Below are 13,141 nucleotides of genomic sequence, written 5' to 3' on the forward strand. Positions count from 1 at the left end.
AGATTACGAGTTTTTGTCAGTAAGGCTTGCGGCTCTTAACGCTCCTTTTTTTTCCACCACTACCTTAAGCCAACGCTGGTATTACAGGTTCTTTTAAACCTGGCGTTAGCCGAAAAAAGGTGAGCGTTGAGCAGAATTTAGCTCCACATCTCACCTCAATACCAGCGTTGCTTACGGTAGCGGTAAGCTGGCTAAACGTGCTCGTGCACGATTTCCCCATAGGAAATAATGGGGCTGAGCTGGCTTGAAAAAAACCTAACACCTGCAAAAAAGCAGCGTTCAGCTTCTAACGCAGCCCCATTGTTTCCTATGGGAAAATAAAAAATATGTCTGCACCTAACACCCTAACATGAACCCCGAGTCTAAACACCCCTAATCTGCCGCCCCCGACATCGTCGCCACCTGCATTATACTATTAACCCCTAATCTGCCGCCCCGGACACCGCCGCCACCTACATTATACTTATAAACCCCTAATCTTCTGCCCCCCACATCGCCGACACCTACATTATAGTTATTAACCCCTAATCTGCCCCCCCCAACGTCGCCGCAACGATATTAAATTAATTAACCCCTAATCTTCCGCCGCCAACGTCGCCGCCACTATAATAAAGTTATTAACCCCTAAACCTAAGTCTAACCCTAACACTCCCCTAATTTAAATATAATTTAAATACATCTAAATAAAATAACTACAATTAAATAAATTATTCCTATTTAAAACTAAATACTTACCTGTAAAATAAACCATAAGATAGCTACAATATAACTAATAGTTACATTGTAGCTAGCTTATGATTTATTTTTATTTCACAGGCAACTTTGTATTTATTTTAACTAGGTACAATATTTATTAAATAGTTATTAACTATTTAATAACTACCTAGCTAAAATAAGTACAAAATTACCTGTAAAATAAATCCTAACCTAAGTTACAATTACACCTAACACTACACTATCATTAAATTAATTACCTAAACTACCTACAATTAATTACAATTAAATTCAATAAACTAAATTACGAAAAAAAACCCACTAAATTATGAAAAAAAAATAAACACTAAATTACAGAAAATAAAAAAAATTACAAGAAGTTTAAACTAATTACACCTAATCTAAGCCCCCTAACAAAATAAAAAAGCACCCCAAAATAATAAAATGCCCTACCCTATACTAAATTACAAAAAGCCCTTAAAAGGGCCTTTTGCGAGGCATTGCCCCAAAGTAATCAGCTCTTTTACCTGGAAAAAAAATAATACAATACCCCCCCAAAATTACAACCTACCACCCACACACCCCTACTCTAAAACCCACCCAATACCCCCTTAAAAAAACCTAACACTACCCCATTGAAGATCACCCTACCTTGAGCCGTCTTCACCCAGCCGGGCACCATTGCTCATCTGATCCGTCCAGAAGTCTTCATCCGATGGGCCAGAAGAGGACATCCAGACCGGCAGAAGTCTTCATCCTATCCGGGCAGAAGAGGACATCCGGACCGGGAGAAGGCTTCATCCAAGCAGCATCTTCTATCTTCATCCATCCGACGAGGAACGGCTCCATCTTGAAGACCTCCGGCGTGGAACATCCTTCTAGTCCGACGACTAACGACGAATGAATATTCCTTTAAATGACATCATCCAAGATGGCGTCCCTCGAATTCCGATTGGCTGATAGGATTCTATCAGCCAATCGGAATTAAGGTAGGAAAAATCCGATTGGGTGATTGGATCAGCCAATAGAATGCGAGGTCAATTCTATTGGCTGATCCAATCAGCGAATCTGATTGAACCTACCTTAATTCCGATTTGCTGATAGAATCAGCCAATCGGAATTCGAGGGACGCCATCTTGGATGACGTCATTTAAAGGAATATTCATTCGTCGTTAGTCGTCGGCCTAGAAGGATGTTCCGCGCCGGAGGTCTTCAAGATGGAGCCGTTCCTCGTCGGATGGATGAAGATAGAAGATGCCGCTTGGATGAAGCCTTCTCTCGGTCCAGATGTCCTCTTCTGCCCGGATAGGATGAAGACTTCTGCCGGTCTGGATGTCCTCTTCTGGCCCATCGGATGAAGACTTCTGGACGGATCGATGACCAATGGTGCCCGGCTGGGTGAAGACGGCTCAAGGTAGGGTGATCTTCAATGGGGTAGTGTTAGGTTTTTTAAGGGGGTATTGGGTGGGTTTTAGAGTCGGGTTGTGTGGGTGGTGGGTTGTAATGTTGTGGGGTATTGTATTCTTTTTTTTACAGGTAAAAAAGCTGATTACTTTGGGGCAATGCCCCGCAATTTGTAATTTAGTATAGGGTAGGGCATTTTATTATTTTGGGGGGCTTTTTTATTTTATTAGATTACCTTAGATTAGGTGTAATTAGTTTAAACTTCTTGTAATTTTTTTTTCTTCTGTAATTTAGTGTATTTTTTTTCTTAATTTAGTGTTTTGTTTTTTTCGTAATTTTGTTTATTGAATTTAATTGTAATTAATTGTAGGTAGTTTAGGTAATTAATTTAATGATAGTGTAGTGTTAGGTGTAATTGTAACTTAGGTTAGGATTTATTTTACAGGTAATTTTGTACTTATTTTAGCTAGGTAGTTATTAAATAGTTAATAGCTATTTAATAATTATTGTACCTAGTTAAAATAAATACAAAGTTTCCTGTGAAATAAATATAAATCCTAAACTAGTTACAATGTAACTATTAGTTATATTGTAGCTATCTTACTTTAAGTATTTAGTTTTAAATAGGAATAATTTATTTAATTTTGTTAAATGTATTTATTTTAAATTATATTTAAGTTAGGGGGGGTTAGGGTTAGGTTTAGACTTAGGTTTAGGGGTTAATAAATTTAATATAGTAGCGGCGACGTTGGGGGTGGCAGATTAGGGGTTAATAAAATGTAACTAGTGTTTGCGAGGCGGGTGTGCGGCAGTTTAGGAGTTAATATGTTTATGAAAGTGGCGGCGATGTCCGGTCGGAAGATTAGGGGTTAATAAGTGTAGTTAGGTTGTGGCGACGTTGGGGGCGGAAGATTAGGGATTAATAAATATAATGTAGGTATCGGCGATGTTAGGGGCAGCAGATTAGGGGTCATAGGTATAATGTAGGTGGCGGCGATGTCCGGTCGGCAGATTAGGGGTTAATTTTTTTTTATTATAGTGTTTGCGATTTGGGGGGGGGGGCTCGGTTTAGGGGTTAATAGGTAGTTTATGGGTTAGAAACAAAGAGTGATGTGAGCTGGAGATAGGATAATCTCAGATAAGCCAACTTCCTGATTGCATCTATCACCACATATGCAATCGATTTAGGTTTCACAAAAAAATACTGATTGGAAGTGGCGCCAATTAAGGCTGTCTGATTGATTAGTAAACACTATGTGTATCTGAATGTGGATAAATATAATAAAGCAAATTACTACAATCGTTAGTTTAAAGCAAAGTCCACATTAATTTATTAATTAGTTAAAAAAATATTCAATAATATTTCTCAAGTACAATCTATTTGAAGGGTTCAATTCATTTAGAGGATTAATTTCCTATTTCAAACAATACATTCAATAATAGATCTAAAAAATGCAATCAATCTTTTTCTAAAAACACCGGTGTTCACTTCTAAAACCTAAATGGTTAATAACACTATATGGTTAATATCACTCAACTGTTAATTATAAAAACAAGCCTTTGGTCATATATTGCATGGATTGGACATTCAATTACCATAACATCAATATAAGTATAAAAGGTCTCGTAGTTTTAAGCATAAACCACAGGGAAAAAAAGTGGAATTTTCCTACATAAGGCTAATGTCTCTTAGTACTTAAATTACTGTCACACTTGCTTAAGCAGACTATGGTGTCATACACTGGTAAATAAAGTCTGTTGCATTCGGCTCTTTAGTCTATCAGCCAAATCCTATAGTTCAGGCATAAAGTTCGTTCATAGGTGTATTGGAATTGTCTTATATGAGCCACTAGACAGCTGTTTCCTGGGCTCTTTTCAGGCTGCTACTACAGCTGGTTTTCTCCCCAATCTTACTGTCCGGAGTTCCGGTGTGGGAGGAGGCAGGTATAAACACTCGCCTATGTTTCAGCGTTACTTTAAATCACAATGTGTCTCCTAAGTGTGCACACTTACAGTTTTCTTTCTCCTTCATTCACTCTTCACTCCTACCGTCTACTCAGTGCTGTTTTGTAGTTATTCCCCCTGAGCTGGTTTAGACGGTCCTGGGAGCCAAATAAATCTTTTCAAACAGGTTGTGGTGTGGTTTTCTACGCGTTTCAGCTCTCCAGGGAGAGCTGAAACGCGTAGAAAACCACACCACAACCTGTTTGAAAAGATTTATTTGGCTCCCAGGACCGTCTAAACCAGCTCAGGGGGAATAACTACAAAACAGCACTGAGTAGACGGTAGGAGTGAAGAGTGAATGAAGGAGAAAGAAAACTGTAAGTGTGCACACTTAGGAGACACATTGTGATTTAAAGTAACGCTGAAACATAGGCGAGTGTTTATACCTGCCTCCTCCCACACCGGAACTCCGGACAGTAAGATTGGGGAGAAAACCAGCTGTAGTAGCGGCCTGAAAAGAGCCCAGGAAACAGCTGTCTAGTGGCTCATATAAGACAATTCCAATACACCTATGAACGAACTTTATGCCTGAACTATAGGATTTGGCTGATAGACTAAAGAGCCGAATGCAACAGACTTTATTTACCAGTGTATGACACCATAGTCTGCTTAAGCAAGTGTGACAGTAATTTAAGTACTAAGAGACATTAGCCTTATGTAGGAAAATTCCACTTTTTTTCCCTGTGGTTTATGCTTAAAACTACGAGACCTTTTATACTTATATTGATGTTATGATGATGTTATGATGATGTTATGGTAATTGAATGTCCAATCCATGCAATATATGACCAAAGGCTTGTTTTTATAATTAACAGTTGAGTGATATTAACCATATAGTGTTATTAACCATTGAGGTTTTAGAAGTGACCACCGGTGTTTTTAGAAAAAGATTGATTGCATTTTTTAGATCTATTATTGAATGTATTGTTTGAAATAGGAAATTAATCCTCTAAATGAATTGAACCCTTCAAATAGATTGTACTTGAGAAATATTATTGAATATTTTTTTAACTAATTAATAAATTAATGTGGACTTTGCTTTAAACTAACGATTGTAGTAATTTGCTTTATTATATTTATCCACATTCAGATACACATAGTGTTTACTAATCAATCAGACAGCCTTAATTGGCGCCACTTCCAATCAGTATTTTTTTAGGTAGTTTATGGGTGTTAGTGTACTTTTTAGGACTTTAGTTAAGAGCTTTATGGTCCAGCGTTAGCCCATAAAACTCTTAACTACTGACTTTTATATGCGGTAGGAGTCTGGACAGGAGAGGGTCTACCCCTCACTTCTTGCAAGACTCGTAATACCAGCGTTAGGAAAGTCCCATTAAAAAGATAGGATACGCAATTGACGTAAGGGGATTTGCGGGAGCCTCGAGTCGCGGAAGAAAAGTGAGCGGTACACCTGTACCAGCGGGCGTTAAAAAAGCAGCGTTGGGACCTCTCAACACTGCTTTTTTAAGGCTAACGCCAAACTCGTAATCTAGGCGTTAGTTTATGAAAAATTAACATATATAAAAAGACCCACTTTTAGAAGTATCACATTAAAAAAATTGAATTTTGAGGTCAAGCAATCTTGTCAAACAGTCAGTAATTTTCTCTGTTTTCACAGATACATATAACAAATTTTACTAGTTATCTCCATCATAATGCAAGCTCTTCCTTACACTCACCTTTCTCCCAGGTAGTCTCCAATAGCTGTCTTATTCAGACCCTCCCCCTTGTATAGAAACTGTGCTATATCCTCACACGTGTGCTTCAATAGCTCATTTTCTATTAGGAACTGGATACCCTACAAAAAAGAGAGGAAACAAGAGTGAAGCTTAATGGGGGCAAGGTATTTCCTCCATCTTAAAGGGACAGTGTACTGTAAGATTGGTTTCCACTAAATGTGTTTCCAATGACTTGTTATACTAGGAGCAGATCCCAAAGTGAAACAAAAATTATACAATAAATGTGAAAAACACAAAGCTGCAAGTTGGTCAGCGAAACGTACGTTGGAATTTCTCCCACTTCTACGTCAAAATGTACCAGTAACTCTCAGGGCGGAGTATCACTTAGCCGGTTGAGGATAGCTTTTGGTAAGCAGTTCAGTTTCTGCTCTCCATCCGCATCTATCCGGTGGTCTGGTGTACTCTGGACAGTAAATATTGACTGTTTTCCTATCGGATCCCTTTGTATGATTGTTTAAACTGAGCATTTGTGACGTATTTTAACATTTCAATAAATTTATTTTACCTGATTTACGCTGTGGGATACCATTTGCCTACCAGTATAAAGTAGGTGTGCGCATCATACAGAACTTGTATTAGCTCCAACAAATGTGAGTAATCATTTGTCCTATCATTTCACCTTACCCAGTGGGTTTACAGTGTTACACTATCTTGTGTTTCTTTTCTCTTGTCTCTCACTTAAGGACCCATTGAAGATTCAAGTCACCAAAGATTTCGGTCAGAAACGGATATATCCTTCCAGTATTATTGAACTTTTTGCACTCTTGTTTTTCCCATTTATTGTATACTAGCAGCAGAGTATAAAATGTTTGATAAATTGATTGTATAGGTTTGTTATTGTATATGAAATAGCTGATTTATATTTAAGCCCAATACTTAAAGGGAACAATTAAAAATCAACATTGTATTACTTATGTATTCTACCTCCCACTGGGAGTGTTATTTCTTCTGCTGGCTATGTTTACATAGCTTTTCTATAGTCTTTCCAAAGTATTGAAATTTTCAGCTTAGGTGGAAATACTACTGGTAAAAGTAGCTATTTCAAATACTAAAATAAAGGTAAATTAGCTATTTGTACACAATTTCATACACTTCAGCAGGTAAAATGAATAACTGGAAACAAATTAAAATGGTAGAAAATTGTACAGTACACTGTCCATTTAAAGAGCCATTAATTCAGATTATACCTTTTTAGGGTCCATGTTAAATTTTTTCCTTCCCATCGCTACGTGTTTGCTCTTTTGCATGTTCTTCCTAATGGTCAACAAAAAAAAACATAAGATTACAAAAACAGATAAGAGGAGATCTGCACAACCTTGTTTATTGTGCAGGAAGTAAATATTTCTAGGCTCAGACCATATGTTAATAGTCTAGACAGTATAAAAAAAACAAGTGCACATACAATTGGATAACACATGGAGATGCATGCACTGCACGCTCACCTTTCCTCAGTGGATCCCAATGTTTCAATTTCATTCGTAACTTCTGCTATCTCATCCTTCAGCCGCTGCAGGATAACAGAAATTAATATTTTAGGTTACAGGTGTTAAAGGAGCAAAGAAGAGGATTGCAAGACATTTATACTGATGAATCGGTTTCTTCAAACTGAAAGTGGTTATAAGCATTCAGGTATTATACTGGGCTATATCCACTCATGGAGTAGGCAGAAACCGCATGAAGGTGTATCTATATAGGAAGCTAATGTTCTCAGCTTTATATATATATACCTTCAGGCAGCTTCAGTTCACGAGAAGCCAACCCATCTGATGAGTATATAGAGCAATGCAGACTAGATATAATCCTACACGGTTAAATGAGATACAAAATAAAGTATCAGATACAAATATCAGATTCCCGTGTGGTCAGTACCGGTACTGCACATATGAATGATAGTGTGGACACTAAGGTCTTAGGGAGAATAATATGTAAGACTTTCCTTTAAAAATCTGCTTGTGAATATGCAAACTATTAAATTAAACGGGCATATTCAGATAGATACAGATAGAGCACACAATTTTAAACAACTTTCCAATTTACTTATCTTATAAAATTATCTATAGTTTTCGTGTTATCCTTTGTTGAAAAGCAAGGATGTAAGCTCAGAAGTGTGCACGTGTCTGCAGCACTATATGGCAGGAGTTTTGCAACAATGTTATACATCAGCAGGAGCACTAGATGGCAGCACTATTTCCTGTCATAGTAGTGCTTCAGGCACGTGCACGCTACCTGCCTAGGTATTTCTTTAACAAAGAATATCATGAGAATGAAGCAAATTTTATAATAGAAGTTAATTGGAAAGTTTTTTTTAAATTGTATTTTCTATCTGAATAAGGAAAGAAAAATGTTGGGTTTAATGTCCCTTTAAATTAAAGTATTTAAAGAAGGCCAAGTGGATGTTTTACTAAATTACTTGTGATATTCAGCCCAGACAAAAAGCTAAAGTGTGCTTTACATATGAAAGAAGAGAATTCTTCAATCCACACACAGAAATTTTTGCAGAAAGAATCTACAGTCATAGAAATCTTTTAACACATTCCGGCAAAATACATAAAACACCAAAACCAGAGGTCTTGATAACCTTGGTGGCTTACAATGATTGCAGTGCCAGTCCCAAGATGTTATTAAGCAACAGTAACTTCACATTTTGACACAAAAATGTCAAAACAAAGCTTTAAGTAAAACGTTGCGCACATCAATATTTGTTATTAAAAGATACAACAAACCACTACCATGGTAATAATACAAGTACTGTATGATCAAAAAGTTGAATAATAAAGAACATACAACCTGAACTGCAGAAGGCTGTAGCTGGATCAGGGCTGGACCATCCACACATGGGTATAGTTGGGCATAAAATAGCACAGCCCATTGATCCAGTATTGGTCAGCTGATTCCTCCCCCTGACATGCCCCACTGCCTGATCTCCAAAGGTTCCTCTTAAAGTAGAACACATTCCATATATGCCCTGCAGTGGCTCCTCAGGGAATGCTTGTGCATATAGAGGGCTGCATGACAAAATCGCCAACATCAGGAGGCTGTGCTGTGGGCCAAGGGGTGGCTGAACCCTTGCAGCAGTGAGCAGGGGGGTGGCTGGACCCTTGCAGTAGTAAGAAGGGGGGTGGCTGGACCCTTGCAGCAGTAAGAAGGGGTGGCAGGACCCTTGCAGCAGTTAGCAGGGGGTGGCTGGACCCTTGCAGCAGTAAGAAGGGGGTGGCTGGACCCTTGCAGCAGTAAGAAGGGGGTGGCTGGACCCTTGCAGCAGTAAGAAGGGGGTGGCAGGACCCTTGCAGCAGTAAGAAGGGGATGGCAGGACCCTTGCACTGTAAGAAGGGGGTGGCTGGACCATTGTAGTAGTAAGAAATGGATAGCTGAACCTCTGCAGCAATAAACAAATTATTATGGGGTCTCCCTAAGAGTAAAAAGGGAAACCAGATGTGGACTGCTTGCTCACATGCCCTAGAGTAGTGTTTCTCAAATCCAGTACTCAGGACTCTTAACAGGCCAGATATTCATTATGTCTTAACTAGAGCACAGGGTAAATAATCAGCTGGGTAAATAATCAGCTGATCAGTAACCATGGTTACTAACCTACTCTCACCCTTCAGATGATTATTTCACCTGTGCTCTAGAGTCTAGTTAAGTGATAATGAATATCTGGCCTGTTAAGGGTCCTGAGGACTGGAGTTGAGAAATGCACCTGCACCTCAAGGACAAGGCCCATAGAGGCCAGCACCTATGCCCCTGCACCTCAATGATGAGGTCCAGAAAGGCCAAAACTTATGTCTGGGGTTTGTTGTTAAGCCTCATTCAGGTGAGAATTGCCTGGTATTTTGGCACTGGGCTGTCACTTGGCATGATCGGACTGATATGCTACCTAATATTTCTCATCTGTGTTCTCTTGGTATCCATTGTTGAAAAGCATACATAGGTAAGCTCAGGAGCATTGCAGTACTGTGAGCTAGCTGCCTGCCATTGGCCCAACCAAAGTGTTCATCTTACTCCCAGTAGAGCATTGCTCTCCTTCAACAAAGGATAACAAGAGAATTAAGCAAATTTGATAAAAGTAATAAATTAGAAATATGAAAATTGTATGCTCTATCTAAATTATAACAGAAAAACCAATTGTGTTTCTGTCTCTTTAAGGTCTCTTCTCAACTTTTTGTGTGAAAACAGACACAAATTTACAGTTTTGAGAACTACATAACTAAGAAAATGTGATATCTTCTAGACAGAAAAGAAAAATGACAAAAATAATCTTACAGAAAGCTCTGGGAAAGTATTAAACTGTGTATGGATTAATGGAATTAATTTACCAAAAAGTAAACATTACTGCCATGAATATACAGCCTCATGCTAGATAATTAAAAACAAATCCCTATTTCAGAATGAATAACCTTTGGATTATAATGTACCTTAAACAGAAACTATATTTCATAAAGTTTTCATAAAAAAAAAAAAAAAAATTAAAAATAAAAATCCTATTTAAATAAAATATTAGATGTAAAAAAAAAAAAAAAATCATTGATTTTGTATCCACCCTGGTTATTATCAATTAAAGCCAGTTAGGTAAATATATGTAACAGGGTTAGCCTTGAGAAGTCAGCAGGTGCATTTTCGGCTCTGAGAACTAGAAACCCCACAATTTTCAGAGCTACATTACTAGAAAGGGAAGCAAAATAAATAACATAAGTGCACTGCAAAGCTGTTTTATTAAACATAACTAAACACTTTATATTGAAATCTCAAGATGTTCACTGTCCCTTTAAGTTCTGCAGACAAATAACACATAAATATATAAAAACATCTAAAACTATTTAAAATATAAATTTTCCTAGTACAATTAAACTGATTTTGCAAATCCAGAGCAAAACCTTTTTGAACATGTTTACTTCTTGATTAAGTTCACCTAGTCTTAATTGCTGTAAATTCCATTCCCAATTTAGAATGGTAATTTAAACACCAGCATACTTAAATATGCAGGAGTGGGGAAAAAGTAGTATAAATATTGTACATATATGGCTTTTTTTTTTTTTTTTTTATTAAACTCAAACATTTATGGGAGATTTATTTTCAAGGTTAAAGGATATAAAGATACAATAAAAAATGTCTATTTTATCAGTGCGGTTTTGGTACAAAAATGATCATGGCCTTTGATTGGCAGCTATGCTCATATGCTGCTCAGGATTTGCCCACTTGCCATGTTCAGTTCAGGATTGTCAGAGCATTGTCAATCTAGAAATGACTTTAGTCTAACGCTTTTTCAGAAGGTTAAACACAGCTGAGTACAAACAAATTATCATTATTGTTTATTTGTAAAGCGGTCACACAATGCTTTAAAATGTGCTTTAAGGCAGGGGTCAACAAATCTATTTACAATGTAGGAGTCAGTAAGAATATTTAGGAGCCAGACTTATTTGTATATAGATTTATGGAGAATAACCCAAAAAGTTAGGAGCCAGGGGTAAAATTCTAAGAGCCAGTGGATTCAGGGTTTGTCAAGCCCTGCTTTACAGATGAAAGCAGAAGGGGCTACTAATAGAGAGAGGAGGGAGAGATAATGGAGAAAAAGGTCAGCAAAGAGGGCTAGAGAAAGTATTAGAATAACATAAGGAGTGAAATAGATAAGAGTGTAAGAACTAGGAGAGAGAAAAAACTAAGTGTGAGACACAAATTGTGGGAGAGGAAAGAAAAACCAGAATGGTATAGGGGATACTGACATAGGAAAGGGGGGATAAGATAAAAGGCATCAGGGATGTATGCAGACTGTGTACACAAGAGGTGTGAGACAGTCTAGTACAGTATTACTCAGCGTGACAGGCACAACAGTACACTGCAGCACATGTATGAGCTTGCTGCTGGTGAGTAAGGCTGGGGGCTGTCAGAGAATCTGCTTGAGTTGGATTAAAAGATGTATTATCTATTTGTAAAATGTTTCTTTCCAGTGCAGCTATATGCCTGTGTTATGTTTATGCGGTTTTCATAGAACAATCCACAAGGTACAGACTTTTTATTTGGGGCACATTTTGGGACATGAAGAGATGACATTACAAATGTACACATTGAAATAAACATTCATATATACATATATATTAGAAAAGGATGGAATATGAATGAGAGGCGTGACAGGCGGCTACATCTACAGGGGTGACAAGGGGAGAGGGACAGACGGTAAATAGATGTTGGTGACTGGACAGAAAGCTGCATTGGAGGGCAGGGAGGGTGATGTGGGTGTGATGTGATTTGCTGTACAATACAGACACAGGTGTACTTAATGCTAAATCATTATTTGTTAATGTGTCAGCCGCACCTGCTTGTAAAGCTACACACTACACAGTAAAAAGTCAGATAGGGTTGTTCTAGAAGAATGGTCCTAGCTTAGCCAGGGTTTACCATATGTCCCCTTTAAATGAGGAAGATAATAAAAAAAAGACATACTACAGAGTAAGAGTAATATGAAAAGGACAATATAGTAAACCCATCATCTATAGCTCCTGCACGTTTCAAGTGCTTTGCTTGTGAATGTTATGCACAGCAAAATGTGTTTTTTTTATTCTTTTTTTATCTACATGTTCTATCTGAACCATGGATGCTTTATATTGCCTTCCACGTCTCTTTAAGATTTTACATTCCTTATGGCATCATTTAAATTACTAGTGAATGCTTCTGTCTATTGGAGAGGGACAGTAAGTATTGTTCATAAACCTTCACAGATAAATCACTTGAAACATGGCACAAACCTTTGATTTTCCATGAAAAAAAAAAATGTGTTTACATTTACTTTTAAAGGGATATTAAACAGTCTGATTTATTGTTATAATAAAAAAAGCACTAGACATTGAGTTATACCTAATAGAATAGAAATCATTGCAATATGTATCACTTCATTTTAAAAGGATTTCACATGTTATTTCTTTTTTTTAACTTCATTTGTGAAGTGTCCATTAATTTCTGTCACAGCCCTACAAGGAGGATGGTGTCTCTACAGAAAGGCTTACCTAGCTTGATGTCATAAATCTTCTAGAGTAACTGGTTTACTATTCAAATAATGCTAAATAGATAGTCTGTTTTGCTCATGCTCACAAGAGGCAGAATGAAACAAGTTCAAAACACGTATCCTCTCTAATTTCCAGAAGGGCAGTGGCTACAATGAAAAATTATTTGTGCTCCTTTTGCAAAAAATCACTGTATCAACAATACTGCCTGCTAGCAGGTAACAGGCTACCCTCACAGCATCTGTCTGCAGCCTCCATCTTCTCCTGTATAGCAAGAGATCATTATAC

The 13,141-nt window shown here is 37.5% G+C and overlaps 1 protein-coding gene across 2 annotated transcripts in view; it reads right to left on the reverse strand.

The window, feature by feature from the left end:
* The window catches only part of CYTH1 (cytohesin 1), a 230,908-nt gene that overhangs the window by 38,912 nt on the left and 178,855 nt on the right, over positions 1-13,141 (reverse strand). For both annotated transcript variants that reach the window (XM_053706248.1, XM_053706257.1), the window contains exons 3-5: positions 7,304-7,368; positions 7,049-7,115; positions 5,802-5,920 (exon numbers count right to left, since the gene is read on the reverse strand). In XM_053706248.1, coding sequence (XP_053562223.1) covers positions 5,802-5,920; positions 7,049-7,115; positions 7,304-7,368 — 251 coding nt within the window. The remainder of the gene's footprint in view (positions 1-5,801; positions 5,921-7,048; positions 7,116-7,303; positions 7,369-13,141) is intronic.

This window comes from Bombina bombina, chromosome 1 (genome assembly GCF_027579735.1).
Source record: "Bombina bombina isolate aBomBom1 chromosome 1, aBomBom1.pri, whole genome shotgun sequence".
Taxonomy (NCBI): Eukaryota; Metazoa; Chordata; class Amphibia; order Anura; family Bombinatoridae; genus Bombina; species Bombina bombina.